The sequence below is a fragment of the Pelodiscus sinensis genome, chromosome 15 (assembly GCF_052426305.1).
Source record: "Pelodiscus sinensis isolate ZL-2025 chromosome 15, ASM5242630v1, whole genome shotgun sequence".
Lineage (NCBI taxonomy): Eukaryota > Metazoa > Chordata > Testudines > Trionychidae > Pelodiscus > Pelodiscus sinensis.
In genome coordinates, this window is record NC_143066.1 from 25,367,944 (window position 1) to 25,391,230 (window position 23,287).

At 42.4% G+C, this 23,287-nt stretch overlaps 1 protein-coding gene across 1 annotated transcript; it reads right to left on the reverse strand.

Moving 5' to 3' along the window:
* Positions 1-3,211: 3,211 nt before the first annotated feature.
* LOC102449891 (parvalbumin, thymic CPV3) lies at positions 3,212-8,522 on the reverse strand. The gene is made up of 5 exons (XM_006112815.5): positions 8,410-8,522; positions 7,774-7,841; positions 7,213-7,345; positions 6,040-6,149; positions 3,212-3,485 (listed from the first exon to the last, which is right to left on the reverse strand). The coding sequence occupies exons 2-5, from the start codon at positions 7,832-7,834 to the stop codon at positions 3,460-3,462; spliced, it is 330 nt and encodes a 109-aa protein (XP_006112877.1). The 5' UTR covers positions 7,835-7,841; positions 8,410-8,522; the 3' UTR covers positions 3,212-3,459.
* Positions 8,523-23,287: the final 14,765 nt, after the last annotated feature.

The following is a 23,287-nucleotide window of genomic DNA, read 5'->3' on the forward strand; positions in this document are numbered from 1 at the left end:
GTATAACATACATTCATTATAACTAACTAACTTCTTAGTTACAAAATTCCAGGGCTACACAAGTACTATCTGTATCATACCTGACAGGTGTCTGTCTAACCTGTTCTTAAATATCTCCAGTGATGGAGATTCCATAACCCCTATAGGCAATTTATTCCAGTATTTAATAACCCTGACAGGAGACTTTTCCTAATGTCCAACCTAAACCTCCCTTGTTGCAATTTAACCCCATTGCTTCTTGTCCTAGCATCAATTTTTCTCCCTTCTCTTTGTAACACCTTTTTAGATACTTGAAACCTGCTATCATGTCCCCTCTCAGTCTTCTCTTTTCTAGACTAAACAAACCAAATTCTTTCAGTCTTCCCTCATAGCAAATGTCTTCTAGGCCTTTAATCATTATTGTTGCTCTTCTCTGGACCTTTGTCTAATATCTCCTCATCTTTCTTGAAATGAGGTGCCCAGAACTGGACACAGTACTCCAACTGAGACCTAATCAATGCAGAGTAGAGCAGAATTACTTTGTGTGTGTTGCTCCTAGCGCTCCTGTTAATGCATCCCAGAGTCATGTTTGCTTTTTTTGCAAAAGTATCATATTGTTGACTCATATTTAGCTTGTGGTCCACTATGACCCCTAGATTCCTTTCTGCAGTACTCCTTCTTAGATAGTCGCTTCCCATTTTGTATGTGTGAAATTGATTGTTCCTTCCTAAGTGGAGTACTTTGCATGTGTCCTGATTAAACTTCATCCTATTTACCCTATTTCTCTGGTTTGTCCAGATCATTTTGAATTATGACCCTAACCTCCAAAGTAGTTGCAATCCCTCCCAGATTGGGTATCATCTGCAAATTTAATAAGTGTACGTGCTGTGCTAATATCTAAATTGTTGATGAAGATATTGAACAGAACCGGACCCAAAACATACCTCTGCAGAACCCCACTTGTTATGTCCTTCCAACATGACTGTGAACCATTAATAATTACTCTCTGAGAATGGTTATCCAGCCAGTTATGCACCCACCTTATAGCAGCCCCATCTAAGTTGTATTTCCCTAGTTTATTGATAAGAAGTTCATGTGAGACTGTATCAAATGCTTTACTAAAGTCTAGGTATACCATGTCCACTGCTTCTCCCTTATCCACAAGACTTGTTATCCCATCAAAGAAAGCTATCGGATTGGTTTGCCATGGCAGTTACCTATCACATTATCTTCCAGTTGTTTGCAGATGAATTCCTTAATTTAGGGCTACTCAATTTTGGAAGCTCCAGTAGTCACGATGATACTCACAGCACATGCTGACGGCTGCAACTTAAGTGTGGCTGCATATACATGCAAATATATATGCAAATATATGCAAATAGCTTCGTTCACACTGAAGGGCATGAATACAAAGCACTTCCCACAATGCCCCAGTACTCCCGGCACTCCTCTCTGGGGCTGGAAATGTGAACCCCTGTACCCATCTGTTCCAGTCAGCCCATACGTTTGCGTCTTTCAATGCTCATCCCACCTGGAAAATGCCTCATTGTTGTGGAGCATATTCCCAGTAGAGACCATGTTCAAAGGATCCCACCTGTAGGCCGCACGTTGAGCCCTGTGGAAATCCAAACTGCCCTGTGGGTCGCATACAAATAGGCCACGGGCCACATGAGACCCACAAGCCATGTGTTGAGTAGCCCTGCCTTAATTACTTGCTCCATTATCTTCCCTGACAAAGAAGTTAAACTGACTGGTCTAGTTTCCTAGGTTGTTCTTATTTCCCTTTTTATGAGTGGTCATTATGTTTGCCTTTTTCCAGTCTTCTGGAATCTCTCCCAACTTCCATGACTTTTCAAACATAACACTGTCTACACCAGGAGTTCCATTGGTATAACTTAATCACTCAAGAGTGTGGATCTTCCAGAGCCCTGAGCAATGTAGTTATCCCAACGTAAGTTTGTAGTGTACATCAGGGCTATACTTTGAGGGATTTTTTTCCACACATCCATGGTTAGAAGGGCCATTTGCCTTCTCTTTGATTTTGAAGACCATGGTATGACATCTCTGCAGCCTCAAGTATGTATAGGTTTTCTTCTGACTTTGTCCCTTCCTCAGGAGACCCTAGTCCGAAGCCTAAATTACTAACACAAAATCAAGCAGAAAACTCTTATCTCCTATTTGGATAGTTTGTTGTCCTTATCAAGGGTCTGCATGGTATTATGACAGCCCAATCTGAAAGCTCTTTCTTAGACAAAACTCCATGAATATTTTTCATTTGGAAGTCAGTCAGAGATTTCTTCGCCTCCCTTCCCACTCTCCCCCCCATCTCCTTCTGAGTAAAAGCTGCAGGACTGAGCCCTTAGACTTTGAGAGGTCAGCTGTATGGTTGGGAATTTTGGGCTTGACTCAACAAGAGAACTTCCATTGACTTCAACGGAAGGATTGTCTGTGAAGGGCTGGTGGAGCAGTGGGAATAAGGAGGGAAAAAATTGTTCTTCTTGGCCTCTGAGGATAGGACAAGAAGCAACGGGCTTAAATTGTAGCAAGGGAGGTTTAGGTTGGACATTAGGAGGTTTAGGTTTGACAACCTCCTAATGGTCAGGATGGTTAAACACTGGAATAAGTTGTTATAGGGAGGTTGTGGAATCTCCATCTCTGGAGATATTTAAGAGCAGGTTAGATAGACAGCTATCAGGCATGGTCTAGATCAGTGGACTCCAACCTTTTTACACCCAAGATCACTTTTTAAATGACAGACCAAGCCAAGATCTACTGCCCCGCCCCTTCCTTGAAGCTCCACCCTCTCTATTCTCCTCCTCTCCATCATTTGCTATCCCCAATCCTTATACTGCTGCTTTAAAAAAAAATTCCCACCATTCCTCGCAGCTACTCACCTGTGCTGTTGCTCGGTGAGTAGCTGCTCCTCAAATGAGGAAATGTAATGTAAATGTACTGCGCAGGCGCGCAATTCAGAGAGGGCTCAAGAGCTACTCTTAGAGCCTCCGAGATCTACCAGTAGATCGTGATCTACTGGTTGGTGACCACGGGTCTATATGGTAGTGGGTCCTGCCATGAGGGCAGAGAACTGGACTCAATGACCTCTCAAGGTCCCTTCCAGTTCTAGTGTTCTATGATTCTGTGATTCTATGATTTCAGATATTAACACTTTTAATTTAAGAATTCAAACATTTTCCAGCGTGGTGGTCAATAAGATCAAACACAGGCTGCAGCATGTGATGAAAAAAATATTTTATTGGATAATTTTAAGGGCAGTATTTGCTGAAATGTGTTCCTAGAACATGGTAACATGGTCCACATTATCAAAAATCATTATTAACTGATGCTTTGGTATCTCAGTAGAGCAGCAAATGAATAACAGATACTATCAAGATTAATAAATAAAGGAGCTTTCTGATTTACAGGGTTTTAGAATATCATCTCCTTCAAAGTCATCCATCTTTTTCTGTTACCTTCAGTCCTTCAGGAGTGCACCATTTCCTGGAATTCTACCAAAGAATAATGGAGATGTAACAGCAGCATTAATAAAAAAAAATACATTGTGGGGAAAAACCCTGAAAACTACAGCTTTATTAAGAGTTTTCCAATTGGAAAGAACATAACACAATCAAGTGAAAAGAAGGCTAGAAGGGAAGGAAAAAATAGAAGAAATATATAAGATGTTGAACAAGTCTCTTGATTGTTATAAAGCAGGTTTCGCTTCTATCTCAGACTGACAAGAATTGTCATATAATTTTGGGATAACACTTATCTATAACGAGATTTATCTAAATTGTTTCTCTCAGATCAGTGCATCCAAGAAAATAGTCATGAAAGTTTTCCCTCTATTATTTGCTGTTTTTATTATAAAACCTAATGACGTTCACTATTTTATAGACCTCTTGGATGATTTTGGGGGTTCACCAGACCAATTTCACAACCCATTTTCCTATAGTTTAAATCCACACCTTCTTCCCAACATGGATTTCATTTTTAAAAGAAACACATTTTCCTAGCTCAGTAGTCTCCAATCTTTTTAAGTACAAGATCACTTTTTGAATTCAAGTGCAATCCAAGATCCACCTCAAAACCAAACACACTTGCCCCGTCTCCTTCCCACCCCTTCTCTAAGGCCCTGCCCCTGCTTACTCCATCCTCCCCCATCATCACTCACTTTTATCAGACTGGGGGCAGAGGGCTGAGGTGTGGGAGAGGGGGAGGAAGACTCTGATCTTGGGCTAAAGGATTTGGTGAGTGGGAGGGGTTGTGAGCTGAGCCTGGGGCAGGGAGCTGAGATGCAGGGAGGGGGTTCAGGACTAGGGCTGGTGTTCGGAATGCAGGCTCCAGTTGTGCATTGCTTACCATGGGTGGCTTCTCAGTGGTGGTGCAGGGGACTAAGGCAGGCTTAACCGTACTCTGGCCCTGCACCACTCCCGAAAGCAGCCAGCAAACTCTCTTCATTCCTGTTCCTCCCTCCCCTCCCCCCCGCCCTGTGGAGATGGGGTACAGGGTGGCTGGAGGGGCACCCTGACATCAGCCCCCTCCTCTTTTTCCTGTGCTCTGTACAGCAAGCAAGAAGCTCCCAAGGGTGGAGGCAGCTCCAAGGCAGAGGGCAGGAGCAACACGGTAGTGTTGAGAGGGGCAGGTGAAGTGCTGGCACTTGATAGCCTTCTGGCCAAACTTGTCAGGATCACCTGTCAAAGGCTCCAGGATCTACCAGTAGATCCTGATCTACTGGTTGGTGACCACTGTCCTAGCTGAAAGAAAAGCTGTGTTAGGTATTAGAGCCACCAAGGCTGGTACAACTGAATGTTCCCTTTGTGGTATTTATACTATATTGTTGTTTGATCCTCCCAAATCCTTGTGTCCTTCTTTTTCATAATCTAAATTCTAAATGAAGTGGGAACCCAATAATACTGTGTGTTAATTTGAGTTAATGTCTGAAGCTATGATGTTTGAGTGGGTTTTAACTGAAGCAAAATAAGTTAAACCATCCTCTATTTAAATGAACTAAAAATAAATTAAAGAGCCTGATATTGCAGTCCTTGGGCAAAAATTGTACAGAGTTTTGCTTGGGTATGATATACAGTATTGGGCCTACATAACAGCATGGTAGCTTTTATGACATCACAATTCCTTAGATTCTGAGGGGCAGAATATTCTCTTGGCTTGTCTAGACTACTGGGAAGATTTGAAAGAAGATATGCAAATTTCGTGGGAATCTTCTGATCTCACTTTCAAAAGCTCTGCTTCCCTCTTAAGCTTGTGTGAATCATCCCATTGTTCTGACCATAAAATTCTCATTGAAGTAAACAGGCCCCATAATTAGAGCCCTGCAAATCCACAGATATCTTGCTTTATATCCACATCCACTGATATAGATGTGGATATCCGTGGTTCATTTCTGGAGATGCGGTTGTGTATACAATTTTTTTATCTAGAGCAGGGGGGAAAAATAACTTTTGGTCAGGGACTACTTAAACATTTTTTGAAGTGGCCCCAGGCCAGAAGGGATGGGGCCAGAATGCTTCTGGGCTTCCCCAGCCCCAAACCATAATTGGTGGGGGGGGGGGGGGGGGGCGAGAGCTGTGCGAAGCTTTCCTCGCCCTGCTCCCGCCCTGCGCGAGCGTACGGCACTTTGAAGTGCTTTGCGCTCCTCGCAGGGCAGAGGGGAGGGCAGAGAAAACTTTGTACACTCCTCCTGCCCCCAGGCAAATCAGGGCTTAGGGGTGGGGGAAGTGCACTTTCCCGCCCCCAGGCCCTTTTTGGTCTGGGGGGCGGGGGTGTGGCAGGACCTCCGCAGGCCGGATCAACCCGCTTGGCGGGCCAGACCTGGCCTGCGGAGGCCCTTTTGGCCACGCTTGATGTAGTGCCATGCAAATTTGTGGATATCCACTTTGTATCTGTGGGAATCCATGTCCACAGATATGGATGCAGATATCTGAGGCTCATTTTTGCAGACATTGATGCAGATGTGGATACACATTTTGTATCCGGGCAGAGCTTTACCCATAATCACACATTCTCCTGCACATATTATTTAGTATTTTAATAACTTCATACCTTCAGCCCCAATTTTGCCATCCCCATCATGATCTGCAGCTGCCAAAAAACTCTTGGTTTCTGAAGCAGTTAATACTCTGGCTCCACTCTCAAACCGCTGGAGGAAGTACCTAGAAGAAAAGATTCTCTGGGTGTGATTTTTCATGGAAGACAATAATTTTTATGATAGGTGCATTATCAAGCCAATCAGCTTCTATAATCAGATTATCTACACCTTTTTGCCAAATCCCCCAAACAGAACCTGCACTTTCTATATTCCTGTTTTGTAAGTCCAGTCCTAACATGTTTGCACAACTTTGGGGGATGATATTTTTCTGTACCTACTGTCTCCTTTATTGCTAGTTTTTAGACCTTATTCTTTTCTCTATAAAGATTCCCATAGGACATCATTCAAAATCAGTACAAGGCTTTACTGTACAGGCAGTCCCCAAGTTACGCGGATCCGACTTATGTCGGATCTGCAATTACGAACGGGGCTTTTCTCGCCCCGGAGGACGCGAGCGGCGGGACGCCCAGATGCACCGCGATCCCGCTGCCCGCGTCCTCCAGGGCGAGAAAAGCTGCTCCGCGTCTCCCTGGTCTGCTGGGGGGGGAAACCCCCCCAGCAGACCAGGGAGACGCGGAGCAAAGCCGCGGAGCACGCGGGCGGGACCGCAGCGCGTCTCGGCAGTCCCGCCACCTGTGTCTCCCTGGTCTGCTGGGGGGGCGCAGCTAGTGCGCCCCCCCCCCCCCAGCAGACCAGGTTTTTCTCCCCGACAACACCTGGGGTAGAGCAGCTGGGGCGCTGCCGGGTTGGTCCCGCAGCGCCACTCCTCAGTGCTACTGGACCAACCCAGCTGCTCTGCCCCAGACGTCCCCAAGTCAGCCGCTGCTGAAACTGACCAGTGGCTGACTACAGGAAGCCCAGGGCAGAGCAACTCTGCCTCAGCCTTCCTGTAGTCAGCCGCTGGTCAGTTTCAGCAGCGGCTGAATCTGGACGCCAGTTCTGACTTACATACAAATTCAGCTTAAGAACAAACCTACAGTCCTTATCTTGTATGTAACCTGGGACTGCCTGTACTTACACTCAACAAAACCTGCCCTTAGCTTCAGCAGAGGATGATTAAGGACACAAAATAATGCTGACCTCCGTGAAAATCTTTTACTATTCAAAGAAACAAAGTAAATTCTTACTTGAGTTCATCTTCTTCGATAAAACCGCTTTGATCATTGTCTAAGAGCCGGAAGATATCCTTGATCTGGCTGCTGCTCTTTTTGGACATGCCACTAATCTGAAAGAATTTTTTGTGGCTGAAAGAATCTGGTGCTGGAGGGAAACAATAAAAACCAGCGTGATCCAAGTCACTTGTACTCCTAGTCTTAGCTTCAAATTTTGAACAGTCTGATTGTGCCACTTTTGATATTTTAATTTTATTATGATAGATGTAAATAGTAGGAAAAAAAAGGCTGGCCATAAAAGAAGCTGTAAGTGCCATTTTAATTAAACTGATAACATAATAAATGAACAACCAGATACATTTAAAAAATCATATATGAGCAACACACATATAAACTCAGCACACCAGCAATCTTAGTCATGAACGGTAACAAATGAAGTCAGTCAGCCACTTAAGTCAGACAACAAAACATCTCTTTTCTAAGGTGAACTCTCTGGAACCATATCTTCAATATTCCTTGAGGACTGAATTAAATTTGTTACATAACAGATCTCTGTTTACCTATAGTTTTTCTTACCTTGACAGTCCCGCAGGGCAGCAGCAATATCACCAGGGCTGAGGATGTCAGTGATGCTCATTTTAAACCTGGTAAAAAAATGTATTGCAGATAGGTACAAATGAATTGCAAACATCTACAAGTAAATATGCCCTCCCTGTCAGCTCTTTTTAGAGTTTTATAATAGACCATTTTAATAAATTTAAATATTGTAACAGGACTATTTTAGGGGAAGAGAAGCTAATTAGTAAACATCAAAGTTACTGTTACTTAATCAATTTTAATCAATTTGCTTGCATGAACATAAATTTAAGTTGGTGACACATTTTTATTTTTTAGCTACTCAATATTTAGGCTGGGCAGACAGATTTAAACTTTCTATGTAACATTTAAAATAACCTAACCACTAGTTACTTGGAATGTGTGACATTTAGAAATATATAATAACAGGGTACATAGGAAAAAGGAAAAGAAAGGGTTTTATTCCTCCACTAGCAAGCCTGAAAAAGAAAACAAAAATGGGTACTTATCTACATAAGCTCCATTTGTATGTAAGCTCCAGAGATAAAAGGGAACATCTTACACCATGAGCTACTGTACTTACTACTGGATCACCCTTGCCCAGATCTGCTCTTTAATCTCTAGTTGACGGCTCACCTTTTTGATTTTCCCAAGTAGGTGAAGAAAAAATAGCTGAAGAGATATGAGACAAAACAGTAATGTTTTCAGGCTTGCCAACCTGGCTTATATAGGATTGACAAGGTGACAATAACCACTACTTAGGTTACCTTGTCATGGATCAAATGCTCAATTTCAGACCAAGCTCAAATTTCCTACCTAACTAACTAACCTTTTTTCTATTTATATGCTAAGAGAATACAAACAAGAGCAGCAATTTTTTAATAAATCCACATATGTGCTTAATTTAATTTTCAACGCTTCTATCGAGACATAGTCTTATAAAGGCCAAGGATTTGGGGTTTGCAAACAGCATCCACATTTTAAAGTCACATACTGGAAGGTGTGACAGTCAGATCCTTAGAAAAGAAAAGCCAGTTAGGTTTTCCTGACTGTTGTCTGTTGACTTTGGGGAGGCTCAGTGGAAGCTAGAGATGAAAGAACTGAAGTGATGTGTCAGTCAGACAAAGAGAACTTGTCATTAAGATAGGGGAAAGCAAGATGTTTTGGATGATCTTTCTACAGCAAGCTTGATTTTCAAATGTCCAATCCATTTTTCAAATTAAAGTGCTCTCCCTGAAAAGGGAGAGAGGGGAGACCAAAACAATTACTTACAGCAAAAGCCAGCTAAGCTAGGATAAAATAAACAAGTTAGTTTTGTTATCCATTTCTTTCTTGCAGGACAGGGTAGCCTATCTAAATAATCCATATTTGAGTCATTTTAAAGACATGGAATAGACAACAGCTGTGTTTTACAAATGAAAGATTGGATCTTAGTGGGACTATAGACCTATACAAAAAACAACACAAGGAATTTCCTTAAAGTGCAATTAAAATTCCAGGTTTACCATGATTATTAAATTCCACATTAACTTTCAAGAATATTACAGTTGTAAAGAAATCTCTCAAATGTTAGAAAGCCTGGAACTGCAGAGTTCAGATTACGCTTCGCAAGCAAGAGTGTACTTATGGGATTAAGAATTATTCATGTGAGTAGGGGTTGCAGGATGAAGACCACAGTAAAAGAATTTGAATTGTTAGTTTTGTGTTTACAGATTCATCTGGTTTTAGTACAGTAATTAATTTACGCCTATATAATCCCCTTGAAGTATATGTATTGCTCTTGTTAGTATTGGTGGGAATTGTATATTATAGGGCATGTCTACACTGGGGAGTTTAAAAATAACTCCCCTAATTTCGAAATAACAAGGCAAATGTCCACACTCCGAAGCCTTTTATTTCATAATGAGGGACTTGTTATTTTGAAATAATAACTCCTGCTTGTGAAGAGGAATAAGCTTATTTTGAAATAGTTATTTCAGGAGATATTATTTCAAAATAAATTATTTTGAAATAACCTGGTAGTGTAGACATAGCCATACTAATCAGAGAACATGTCTCACAGGAGATAAAAGTCACATGTTTTGTACTACCGGTAACATATATAATAAGCCTAAGCTTGATTCTCCTCTGGTATTTATGTAGCTTCATGATGTCAATGGATTTACTAGTGATCTATGTAGTATTAGTGAGAGGAGTATCGGTCCAGAGTATTTGGACTGTCACTTTTATTTACTAGAACTTGGAAATATAAAGCATTATAAAAATATAAAAAGAAATAATTTAATAGTTATTTCCTTTACAGTCACACATTTTGTCAGAAGTCTTGCTTTAACTGCCTTGTTAATTTTGCACAATTAATAATAAAATAAGATCCATCGGCTTAAATGGGGCAGTTGATGTGAATTGACCTAAATCCTATTTCTACCAGTGGAGTATCTGGCCCCGAAATATCTACTCGAATATCATTGGATAGGAATTAATTGCATTGTTTGCACAAACAGGGACAATTCTATACTCTCTGGCTAGAATATGAACAATGGCACTTTAGGCTAAATCTTGAAAACTTTACCTCATCCCATACTCAGTTAAAATTACACTTGAGGTCAGTTAGAATATTGCTTCAATAAAGACTAAACAAAACGGAACACAGACTTCAGGATTCATCTCCATAAACAGGGTATCATATGAACTATACCAAATAATGAACGTTTTCAGCAGGCTCTTTTCCTGTCTCTGGAAAGTTATTTGTAGTAATCATGGTTCTCACTTTGTAACATAGTCCAGATCCTTAGCTGGTGCAAATCAGTATATCTCAAATTATTTTAATGGAGCTGTGCTGATTTGCACCCTGTGAAGATCTGGTCCCATGGCTTTCCACGGTCCTACCCATCCTTTCAGCTCAGAATATCATACTCCTGTTAATGTTCCATTTAAAATTTGTTATAATCTGTCTGTGAGAGGAAGTGGGATTAAAGTAGTATGTATTTTCTGCAGATTTTTTCCCATAAATTGCTCCTTTCTCTTTCAGGTGTGTTTTGCATCCTCTTCTGTATCTTCCATTTTATGTCCTCCTCTGTCTTTTTAAGATCATGTGAACTCTCACACTATAACATCCTTGATGAATTTTTCTCTTCACATACTAGCGTGTTGCTTCTGAATTCTTATTAGGATTTATGTTAGCACCCAAGTGTTTTCTTGTTAGAATTTACACTTCAGTGGGATCAGGATTGAACCTCTGGACTTTATTGTGGCTTCCTTTGTTTCCACTTGGATTCTTTATATGCCACTTGCAGAACTCTTTTATTCTTAAGAATTTGGTTTGCCAGGTGACACTAATTTGCATAGAAAAAGAAATATAAATTATACTGAAAACAACATCAAGACCAAGGCTATTATGGAAGACTTGACAAGACCTGGAAGATTTCTGGTGTTCTGCCAGCTACCAAAACATTCTCCCCTCCCTACCTTGACATTGAATTGTGTCATGTATCTAGTGTAAAAAATCAACCAAGTGTATTTTAATATTGCAATTTATAAAACATTACACTAGTGGATTAAATTTCTTAGGGAGGCCACCACATAAACATTTGCTTGTACTACATCCATGATCAACTCTACATTGAAGAACAGTTCAAAGGACTGTGCTTGATTGTCTCATAAGTGTTGTCACTCAGAGAACAAAGCATTTAAAACCATTTGCCCCAAGCTAAATATTCATAAGCAGTAAAGTAACTGAAATGAGCTGTACAGTAAAGGATATAAAATAAAAGTAGGGCAAAAGTAGAGTGATTGCCACAGTTAAAGATGGGGTTCTGTAATGTTTGAAATTCAACACCGAGACCAAATGTGATGCTAATCCTCTCTGAAAGATGGGTTACAAAAGCCTAAAAGAGCTGAATTTCAGAATGAAGTTGATGTCACTGTATAATGATACAGGTGAAATCTAGAGTTACTGGCATTTATTTATTAATGACACTCTTCATCTGCTTTCGCTCCCCTACAGTTAGAACAAAATCATCCTGGAGGAGTGTATCATATAAAGAGATATTTTAATTAAATAAGTTACTCTTCAATACCTGAATATATTGGTTTTTGGACTGATATTTCTTTCTCTTAAATCAACTATTTACATTTTAGTAGTGTAAGGAGTTTATAAAAATGAAATAACACAAAAGGACAAAGAGATATTTTATAAAAAAAAATAATGTGCAGTCAGTGCACAAGTATGGTGTGGACATATGAGACTTTAAATAATGAAACAATCTTTGAGCTATCAACTATTTACATTAGCTAAGGATCTGGACCCAAAGCAGAGAATTCTGTTTTCTGTAGTGCTTGGCCAGTTTTCTTAATAGTTCTAGAAATCAATTAAAGAAACACAAGTTGTTTTGTCTTTATTTTGTTTTTTGCTTAATAGGGATGTTTTAAATCCCCCCATTGAATTGTTTTTCTGGAAAGCTACCTGGTACATAACTTTCCTTCTACATTTGTTTTACTGCCTGCACCCATTTAAACACAATGCTTTTAGGGGAAAACTGGTTTTGGGTTCAAAATTTCAGAATTAAATTAAAAAGCGCACTTCAACAAATATGAAGCAATTCATGTTGTGAAGTTCTAACCATGGAATGAACCTGCTCACAGTATAGTCTAAATGAAAGTATTACAGCATATCTAGTTAAAATATTTTCTGAGCTATTTCCTAATTTATTTCCACTAACTTCTTCCATAAGCATAGGGGAACTTGCACTACATTAAAACACTGACATTCTTCAGGCTGTTCCTTTACTCTTTGCCTTCTGTTTGCTATAAGCTATATAGAATTAATTAGCAAGTAACAGTCAACTAGGACATTAACACCAACAGATGCAAGAGAAGCTTCAACAGCAGTGTCAGGTGAGACTAGAGAAGTGCTAATATGAGACCAGCTACAACAGTGGAAAAGGATGCTCTAACAGCCGTTCTAAAAAACATACAACTCCATCTTCCAACTCCACTCATGTCAGAGGTGATGCTGTGGCATCATCCCTTTTGTCTCTGGTTTGGAGGTGACTGGAGTAGAAGCTCAACAGTCCATAGAGCCTGGTCCTCCTTTACACTAAAGTCTTCTATACAATTCTGATAGTGTAACAAATAGTGGGTGTAAGTAAATTATAGCATGAAGGGTCCATATAGTAAATGAGAATCATGCCCCACCACCAACCAAGTCATGATATGTCACTTCCAGTACTCTCCCAGAGAATACACCTCCATTATAAGAAAATAAATAGTTCCATCCAGGTCATTTCCAAAAGTCTTTATATCAGATGGAATTTGGTATTTGGCATAGACCCTCAAGGAAATAGAACAAGAGACATTTGGGGAATAAACTATTTTCTGTTTGATTATTTTCTGCTATGACCACTGTGACAATACACTGAAAAATCAAGACAGGTGACATCTTAGTCCTACATGTGTCAATGGCAAAACTTCTATAGACTACAAGGTGGCTAGGATATCAGCCAAAGTTTTGTGTGGGAGCTTAGGGTGTGTAACAAAGGGAGGATACACCCTAAAGAGCTGAAATGTCTCGAGCTAAAGAATGAAATTTATTTCTCCCCTATTATCCTATAGTAAGACAGAGGGTTATGTACTTTCCCATTCCTAGTAACTAAGACATTTTTGTATGAAAGACAAGTGCAGAATAAACACTGTGATGAACTTCAGCAGAATTATTCCTAAATATTTCTGTCCAGAGTACTTTTTTAATTTAAAAAGCTGAAGCAACATAAGATGACATCTCTGTGTCTCTGCTAACATTTGATATGCTCTATGATCATCATTAAACAAATTGTCTAGTGTCACCATGACCGAGTAACGCTATCTAATGACCCTGACACGACACATGATGGTTTAAGATGTTTCTGGTTGCTGTCAGCGGCACAATCAAGTAGTGTGATCTTTGCATTCCTGCATTATTCAGATTTCCCCTGTATTTCAACAATAACTTTGCCCTAAAGGTTAGAAGATGTTTAAGATCTTGGGCGCCACCTTTTAGTATATGTAATAGATATGGAGAGCTACAGTATTTGTTTCAGTTACTTCTGCAAGGGAGCCAGCACTCTTCACCAAATAGTTCCAACTCACAGTGACCAACCATGTAAAGAGCAGTAGTAAATAAAACAAATGCTGCTGCAGTAGTTCCAACTATTTCCTTATTAACTCATCAGTTCTGCTCCCACTGAAATAAGTGGCAAAAATCCTGTTGTCTTCAGTAAAACCAGGCACAGGTCCTAAATGTAAAAAAATATCTTGTATTTATAGAGTGACCTATGTCGTAAGTAATCACCCAGAAAACTGGCAAAAATCTCCTAATAAAGGTAGAGCAAAACAGTGCTCAATTATGGCTCCAATTCAGGAAAGTACTTAAGCACTTGCTTAAGCACTTTGCTGAATAGGGATGCATTTACATGTTTTAAGTGCTCTGCTGAATCACGGCCTACAGCCTAGATACTACAAATTGTTATGCCCACAAACACCCCTGCAGCCATGCAGAACCCCTTTAACTTTAATGGGGCTCCTTGCATGTGTAGGAGCCTGTTCATGCAGAATTCCTTGCTCAGCAATATGATTAAAAGAAGGAAAGATCTGAAAATTGATGCATAGCTCTTCTTTGCTCTTAACTTCCTGGAATGATCACTAAAGCTGATATTGGACCTGTTGTCATACACTTTTCACAGTTCTTAATGGATTGGTAAGTGGTAAAACGCTCAGATTTTTATATAGCTAGCAGGATAACCTGCGTGGGAATACATTAAAATAGTTAAGCAATAGAGCAGTCTGCCTAGAAGTGATAGCACAGAACTGTAAGTCAGAAGTTCTTCCTGGGTTCTGCTACCAGTTCTGTTGCTGTCGCAGTGTAGCCCTTTTAACAACTTATTTCATGTGTTTGTGCCTTAGTTACCCTGGCTCAGCATGATATACAGGGCATTGTGAAATGTTCCTAGTCCTAGTCTCCTTGTCCAGCCAGTTTGTCAGCCCCAATTCAGCTCTCAGTCTCCCCTGAACCTCAACTCTCAGTCCCAGTTTCCCTCTCTGTGCACCAGCCTCGAGGTTCAGTCTCTACTCTCCCCCCTCCCCCACACCAATGCTCCTTGTCCCAATCTTCTCTACCCCCAGGTTCAGCTCTTGTCCTCTGCATTTGAATGCAGCAGCTATCTGGACTCAGCAAAAGGAGTTTTGAAAGCACATGAAGGATAGTCTCTCTGCTTTCAGTTTTAATACTTGGACCTAGCATGGTCCACAGCAGACCAGAGTTCAGTTGTAAGGAACCTTCTGCTCACTCCTCTGCAGCCTTGCTGCAGCAGTATGAACTGCACAATTTTTCAAAGGGTTACAATTTGGCCAAATTTGGGCTGATTTTCATAGTTATAGCAAAAGGCACATCCTTGACTTGACAGTTACCTTCTGCTAAATTTCAAGTCCCAGCTTGAAAGCATGGGCGTGGCCGGGCTTCTCAAAGAGAAGATCAACAGCATTTTTTTCAGAAGGTCAAAACAATGTCTTTTTTCATACTGTCATTCTTGCAAACAGTTGAACTTTTTAGCTGAAAAATTTCAGAAAAATTCAGCCTGAAGCAGACACTGGGCTTGAAAATGTTCATCCCAAACAATAAGTTAAAAGCAACTAAACACAGGGGACTGTGTCTAGACTGGCAAGTTTTTCTGCAAAATCATCTGCTTTTGTGGGAAAAACTCGCCAGCTGTCTACACTGGCCGCTTGAATTTCCGGAAAAGCACTGACGATCTCATGTAAGATCATCAGTGCTTTTCTGGAAATACTATACTGCTCCCGTTTGGGCAAAAGTCTTTTTCCAAAAGACTTTTGTGCAAAAGGGCCAGTGTAAACAGCACAGTAGAGTTTTCTGCAAAAAAGCCCCGATCGCAAAAATGGCGATTGGGGCTTTTTTGCGGAAAACCGCGTCTAGATTGGCCACGGACGCTTTTCCGCAAAAAGTACTTTTGCGGAAAAGCATCCTGCCAATCTAGACGTGCTTTTCCGAAAATGCTTTTAACAGAAAACTTTTCCGTTAAAAGCATTTTCGGAAAATCATGCCAGTGTAGACATAGCCAGGAAGTATGGGATACCTCAAAATAGGTATCTAGAAGGCATTATTGTCCCCCTTTCATTTCCTTTGACAAATATGGCTCTATTATTTTTTGTCTTACATAGTCTAGAAGATGTACATGTAATTTGATCCTATTAACTACAGTAACCAGTTTTGAAGACAAGTCCCTAAGCATACAGGGCAGGGTGGGGTGTTACGTGAGGGGAATCAACGTATAGCAGTCATTAGTATATGACATCTTGGCAGTCACCATGGCAACTATGGCTACAATGCTCTTCCTGGAAGAATTTGTATTAAAGTAGAGAATTCCTGTAAAGAGCTTGTGTAGCTTAAGCGGTGCATAGGCCTTGTGCTCTCTGTCTTAGAGGACTGCATTTCACCCAGAAAAAAACATTTAATAAGCAGAGATGGACATGTAGAATACTAGTGTGAGTCTTATAGGAGTGCTTCAAACAAACCAAAAAAATGTTTTAACTTATGTTAAGTGAAACAAGAGTGCCATCAGGTGGGCATGCAGGTGTGTGATTCCTTAGAGAACCTGCAAGATATCTTATGGCTCTATGTTTTCCTTTTATTGCTGTAAGGAGTAAGCACAACTGAGACTGGATTCAGTTAAAAAATGTTGTTAGGGCCAGATCCTACTATTGATGTAGACTATGTAAGATGCACCTCTATATGATGTAGATGCCTCAATTTGCTAGTAGTCTTATTCTGTATGTAAAATAATTAAAAAATATAATCACATGAAAAGAGCCATACCTATTTCATGACCATGCACAATGCATCATGGACCATGAAACCTGGTCTTTCCCATGAAATTTGGTCTTTTGTGTACTTTTACCCTATCTACTGTATATTTGAGAGATTTTCTGTGTGTCTATCGGTCCCTCTGTCTGAGAGTCTGTTTGTTCAAGCAGTCCTCCTAAACAGTAAGAGCTAGAACCACTAAATTTGGTGTACAGCGTCCTCTTAGCATAACTTAAAGCAAGGTAAGAGTTTGATTATTCCGGAACAATGGGATGTACCTGGAATGTAATTCTTCTTTGAGGGTCCCTGTGTGTGCTCCACTTAGGTGTGTCAGCGCCACTGTGCACACGGCCCGGAGATCTTTGGTAGCAGTCCCCCGGCTGCCGGCATGTGCTGCACTATCGCACAATCACTCAGACTGACAGGTATGTGCCGGCAGCCATTCCCTCGGTTCTTTCTCAACTGCCACTGGCATTGGTAGCAAGTAGAACAGTCAACCTTAAAAATCTTTAGCGAAGGAAAAAAAAAAGAAGAGAATAATAGCTTGAGCTGTTCAACATAGATAAAAGTGCAGAAGATAAAGAACAAGTGGAGCAGGGCGCCAGTGCTTCTACCGCATCCTGCTTACCTGCGGCACCTCAAGCGGCAAAACCCTGTCATGCCAGCACCTCTGGCTTCAAAAAGTGCACAGGGATATTTTTCTTAGCAGCAGATGGGCACGAACAGTGTTTGTGCTGCCTAGAGCAGAACCACCCAGAAAGACACTGCCCACACTGCCAGAAACTCACTCCCAGATCTAAAAGAGCGAGAGAATCCTCTTTATGGACAATACTGTGGCTGACCCGCAGCCTCACTCAACCCTCCCTCCACAGAGAGACTTCACCTGGGATGGAGGGCAAGAGGCGCTTACGAGTATACTTAGCTTACCCCTCCATACCAAACTGGTTCTGCCAATGAACGAAGCTCTGATGGACCTGGCTAAGTCCATATGGAAGACCCCAGCATCAGTACCTTCAGTGTCAAAGAAGCTGGATAAAAAGTACTACTTATCCATGGGGGTAGAATTCCTGTTTTCATACCCTTTCCTGAATTCAATGTTAGTCCAGGCAGCCAACCAGAGGAGGAAGCAATATCAGTACCCCAGAACACAGAATCCTGACAAAGAGATAAAGAGGATGGATGCTATGGGGAAGAAGGCTTATTCATCAGCCTCCCTCCAATTCAGAACTGCCCATTACATAGTGCTGTTGGAAAAGTATTCACACCAGACATTCAAAGCCTTCAATTCCTTGACTCTGAACATACCAGAAGACATAAAGGAACAATTTGAATCAAATGTGATCAAAGGTTCTCTAATCTCCCGCACAGCATCACAAGCAGCATTGGACAAGGCGGATAAAGCAGCCAGATCCATGGCATCCACAGTGGTGCTGAGAAGAATGGCATGGCTGCAACCGTCCGGGTTCCTCAAGGAAGTCCAATCGAACATTGAAGACCTTCCATTCGAGGGAGAGAAACTCTTTGCTGAGGCAATGAACTCATCTCTCCACACTCTGAAGGACTCCAGGGTGATGCTACGCACTCTGGGAATTCAGTTGCTTGGAACCAAGAGAAAACACTACAAACAATATAATCAAAGGTTCAGAACATCAGGGTATACACCACAGCAAAGGCCCTATGAGAACAAGAGATGTATGAGACAAACCAGACGAAGACAGCCAAATGAGCAAACATCATCGATCCAGGGGTCCAACTCCCATCAGCAAATTTGAGGTGATGGTTGAGAGTATGATAGCCCCCAATCCTCTGGAGAGGCAGAACTAGGAAAACAGATATTCGGAAACAGACTCACTGAATTCTATCTGGCATGGATAATCATCACCTTGGACCAATGGGTCAAAGAAATAACACAAACTGGTTACTGCATACCATTCACAGGAGTTCCACCAACCCACCCCCTTTCCTCATCCCTCTTTAGGGACCCTTCTTACGAGAGTGTTCTCCTGGAAGAGGCACAGCGCCTCCTAAAGCTAGGCACTATAGAGGAAGTACTAAGCCTATACAGAGGCAGGGGATTTTATTCCCAATACTTCCTAACTGTCAACAAATTGGGAGGGTGGAGGCCCATCTTAGATCTTTGCAGTTTCAACTGGTTCGTCAAGTATCAGCGGTTCAAGATGGTTCCCCGGCAAAGATCATAACTGCCTTAAAGAGAGGAGTATGGCTATCTACCCTCGACCTCAAGGACTCCTATTTCCACATATCAATTCACCCTGCACACAGATGATTCCTCAGGTTCACCATCAAGGACTCACATTATCAGTACAGGGTGCTTCTGTTCAGTCTGTCAAGAGCACTCAGAGTATTCTCCAAGGTCCTCACTGTGGTAGCCACACACCTATGAAGAAAGCAAATAAACATATTTCCCTATCTAGATGATTGTTTGATCATGGCACTCACATACAGAGACACGAAGGTAGTGTGGGAGTTGTTATTCGACAGGCTCCTATTGAACTTGGACAAATCTACCCTCACTCCTGCACAAATACTGGAGTTTATAGAAGCACAGTTGGACTGCACCCAGGGTATAGTCTCACTGTCGATTCACAGATGGTTGAGAATACATGACTTGTTTGTGTCGGTACAGAGCTGTCCACACACCTCAGCATGTATATGCCTGCAAATACTCGGACACGTGGCCACGTCCACATTTGTAGTCCCAAACACTCAACTATCTATGAAGCCATTCCAGGCATGGCTACACTCCATGTATCGGCCTGGGCACCACCTGAAAAACACTCCATGTGCCCATCCGGGTCAAAGCCACCGTAAACTGGTGGACAGACATAAACAACATATGCATAGGGATTCCGTTTCAGGTACCAACGCCATCCTTCACCATCACGATGGATGCGTCCCTGCTAGGATGGGGAGCCCACATAGGGAGTGTGATACTACAGGGACAATGGACACACAAAGAGTCCCGGCTTCACATCAATGTGTTGGAGCTCAGGGCAGTGAGGAGGGCATGCTCCCAACTGCTCTCACACATACGAAACAAAACCATGAGAATAATGTCAGACAATGCTGCAACGATATATTACATAAAAAGACAGAAGGGCCCATGGTTTCACAGCCTATATGCGAAAGCAACGAAACTATGGTGATGGTGTAATATACATAACGTCACACCTACCGCAATGCATTTGCTGGGCAAGGACAATGTGCCAGCAGATGCCCTCAGCAGACAATTCCCACAGAACCATGAATGAGAAATCAACAAATCCATCATAAACATCCTATTTAAGAAATGGGATTATCTGGTAGTGGATTTGTTTGCAACACACATCAACTCCAAATGCTCCCTATATTGTCCCAGGGCGGGCACTGGACTGAGATCTCTCGGAGATGTGTTTGCAGTATTCTGGGATTTCTCATTGGCGTACGCATTTCCACCTATATCTCTCATACAATAAATGGTACTGAAGATCAAACAGGATGCAGCAGGGGTCATACTGGTAGCCCCCAATTGGCTGAGACAAATTTGGTACCCTACCATACTGCAACTCAGCATGTCACCCTTACAAGTTTCCACTGGTACGAGCCCTGTTGACTCAAGACAAAGGGTGCATCCTGCGCTACACACACTAAACCTACGAGCATGGATGCTTGTTGGCGCTCGGATAATGAGCTAACTCTGCCTCAAAGGGTCAGAGATAGCCTGATCAACTCTAGGAGATCCACTATGAGATGGACTTACCTGCAGAAGTGGGCTTGATTTGAGGCCTGGAATTCAGCTCACAAACGGGATCCACACACAGGGGCAGGCTGTGACTATAGGCCAACTCAGCAGTCGCCTAGAGTGCCACCTTCAACAGGGTGCCCGGGGCGTCCGATGATGACGTCACTCCATTGACGGCCGTGCAGGCGGGGACACCGATCGCACGTTCCGCCTGGGGCGCCAGCTGCTGCAGCCCGCCTCGGGCCGCTCCTGTCCACACAGGACAGGAATATCAGACATACTAGAGTATATCCTCCACTTGCAGGACACAGGGCTATCAATTAGTTTTGTCAGCATAGATTTGGCAGTTATCTCTAAAATACACCCACCCATACCAGGGTATTCCATTTTTTCCCACCCATATGAGAAGAAATTTTGGAAAGGGGCACAAAACCTATATCCACTAAGTAGAGATCCAGTGCCATTATGGGACTTAAACCTAATGCTGGACGCACTTATGAGACGGCCTTTCAAGCAGCTTGCAACTTGCTCGCTACTCCACCTATCAATGAAAGCAGCCTTTCTCGTAGCGATCACATCAGCTAGGAGAGTGGGAGAGATAGCTGCACTCATGGCAGACACAGTGTTTCACAAGGACAAGGTCGTCTTTAGAACCCACCCGAAATTCCTTCCTAAGATACCTACCTCATTCCATTGTAATGAATCAATATACTTTCTGAGTTCTTCCCGAAACCGCACAAGGATAACAACCAGGCAGTACTACATACGTTAGATGTCTGCAGGGCCTTAGCCTTTTACCTGGAATGCACAAAAGACTTCCGATGAACACCCAAACTACTTGTGTCATGCGCGGAGAGGTCCAGAGGCCATCTGGTTTCCAAACAGCGAATATCCAGATGGATCTCTGCATGCATACAGTTGGCTTGCTCCCAGAAACACAGACAGCCACCGACAGTCATACAGGTGTACTCCACTAGATCAGTATCTACCATGACTGCTTTCCTTAAGGGTCTATCCATAGACATTCTCTGCAGAGCTGCAACATGGGCTTCATCCAATATCTTTGTGCAATATTACACAATTCAGACCTTTCAGAATGCAGACACTAGATTTGGACATATGATACTGTCCAACATCCAGTCCTGCATCGTGGAGCACCCACTGCCAAGCATGAACACTGCTGTGTAGTCAACTAAGTGGAGCACCCACAGAGACCCTCGAAGAAGAAGGGAAGGTTGCTCACCTTGTGCAGTAACTGTAGTTCTTCGAGATGTGTCCCTGTGGGTGCTCCACACCCACCCTCCTCTCCTCTTCTCTGGGCTAAGAGAGTCCGGCATAGAGAAGGAATGGTGGGAACAGCTGCCGGCGCGTGCCTAACTGTCAGGCTGAAAGATTGTGTAATAGTGCAGCGCACGCTGGAGGCCGGGGGACTGCTACCAAAGATCTCCGGGCTGTGTGCACAGCGGTGCTGACACACCTAAGTGGAGCACCCACGGGGACACATCTTAAAGAACTCCAGTTACTGCACAAGGTGAGTAACCTTCCCTTTTTCATAACACAGAAAGGGAGAGGATTGCTAGCAGGGACAGTTATACTCTGTAATGACCACAGGGTGGTAGTATGAGGCCAGACATAGGAACCAGAACAGCTATAACCCCATTGAGGCAATGGGGGAGGGGGTGGAGAAAGGGACAGCTATGTACTATATATTTGAGAAAGTTTGTCCAGATGTATGTCTGTTCCTCCAGTGGGGGGACATGTATCCTTCCCCTGGCTGTGCCCACTGCAGCTGCAGCAGCCATGGACAGGAGCATCTTACCTGACCTCAAGCTGCTGTGGTGACAGAGGACTGGGGTTGTCTTTGCTCCCTGGGGCAGCCTGCATACTGAATCCCTCATCCCCAACCTCACTCCAGAGCAATGATTTAAATGAAGAAAAACAAAACTTATTTGAGTTAAGGATCCAAGCAACACGCGGGTAAATCCTCTAGTACTATATGTATATTATAAGGTGAGAGACCAGTATTTCTTAAACTGTGGATCCCAACTCAAAAGGGAGTGGGGAGTAGTTTGCAAGGTTATGGTAGGGGGGTGTCACAGTATTGTCATTATTATGATCAGGTGCCAAACTCTGAAGGCAGCACCCCACCAAGAGCAGTGCAGAAGTACGGCTGGCAGGACAATGAAAGTCTGGAAGAGTATGGCCCTTGATCACTTACCAAATTGTTGGAGTGGCCCCCGATCAAAAAGTATTGCCCACTCCTGGTCTAGGTGGTGCTCAGTCCTGCCGTGAGTGCAAGGTACTGGGCTTGACGACCTCTCCAGGTCCCTTCTCGTTCTAGTGTTCTATGATTCTATGACTATTTCATGTTCTTAGTCAACTTCAGACGAGCTGAACATTTCAATCATTAATCTCTCTTAAACCCAGTGAGAAAAGCTAATGACTCTGGGCTCATGCCTGCAGAGATCTGCATGTGCAAGTTTTTTCACTAACTCCACTGATACCAGGATTTCCTCCTTTATGACTCTTTGTAATTAAAATGACTCACATGCACCAGTATTGGGAGGAATTAGGCCCTGGCTGCTTACCGGTGAAATCTTATGTGTGTTCTACCTCCCTGCCTTATTGGGGAGTAGAAAAGTACTTCATGTGCAAAGATGATCTTGTCATGGACTCACAGAAAATCATGTTACGTTATTTCCGGCCACCCCAGTTGTCTTTCCTATTTCTACAGGAATTGAATGGCAGGGAAAGGGGAATTTGAAAGGCAAAGAGAAAGGAAGAAGGCTTTTAAAAGGCAGGCATTACTGTGGCAGCTCTGCCAGCAGCGATTTCAGCATCTTTCAGGATACCAGTGAGAGCCATGTCAAAGCTACAGGGAAGAGGAAAATAAAATACACTGGAACTAATACAAATAATGA

Excerpts from the sequence above, each read along its gene's own strand:
- LOC102449891 (XM_006112815.5), bottom strand. The coding sequence starts at position 7,834 with ATGAGCATCACTGACATCCTCAGCCCTGGTGATATTGCTGCTGCCCTG. Across the intron at positions 6,150-7,212 it reads ATCGAAGAAGATGAACTCAA|GTACTTCCTCCAGCGGTTTG; the intron begins GTAAGAATTTAC and ends CTTTTCTTCTAG. Across the intron at positions 3,486-6,039 it reads TGGCAAAATTGGGGCTGAAG|AATTCCAGGAAATGGTGCAC; the intron begins GTATGAAGTTAT and ends ATTCTTTGGTAG.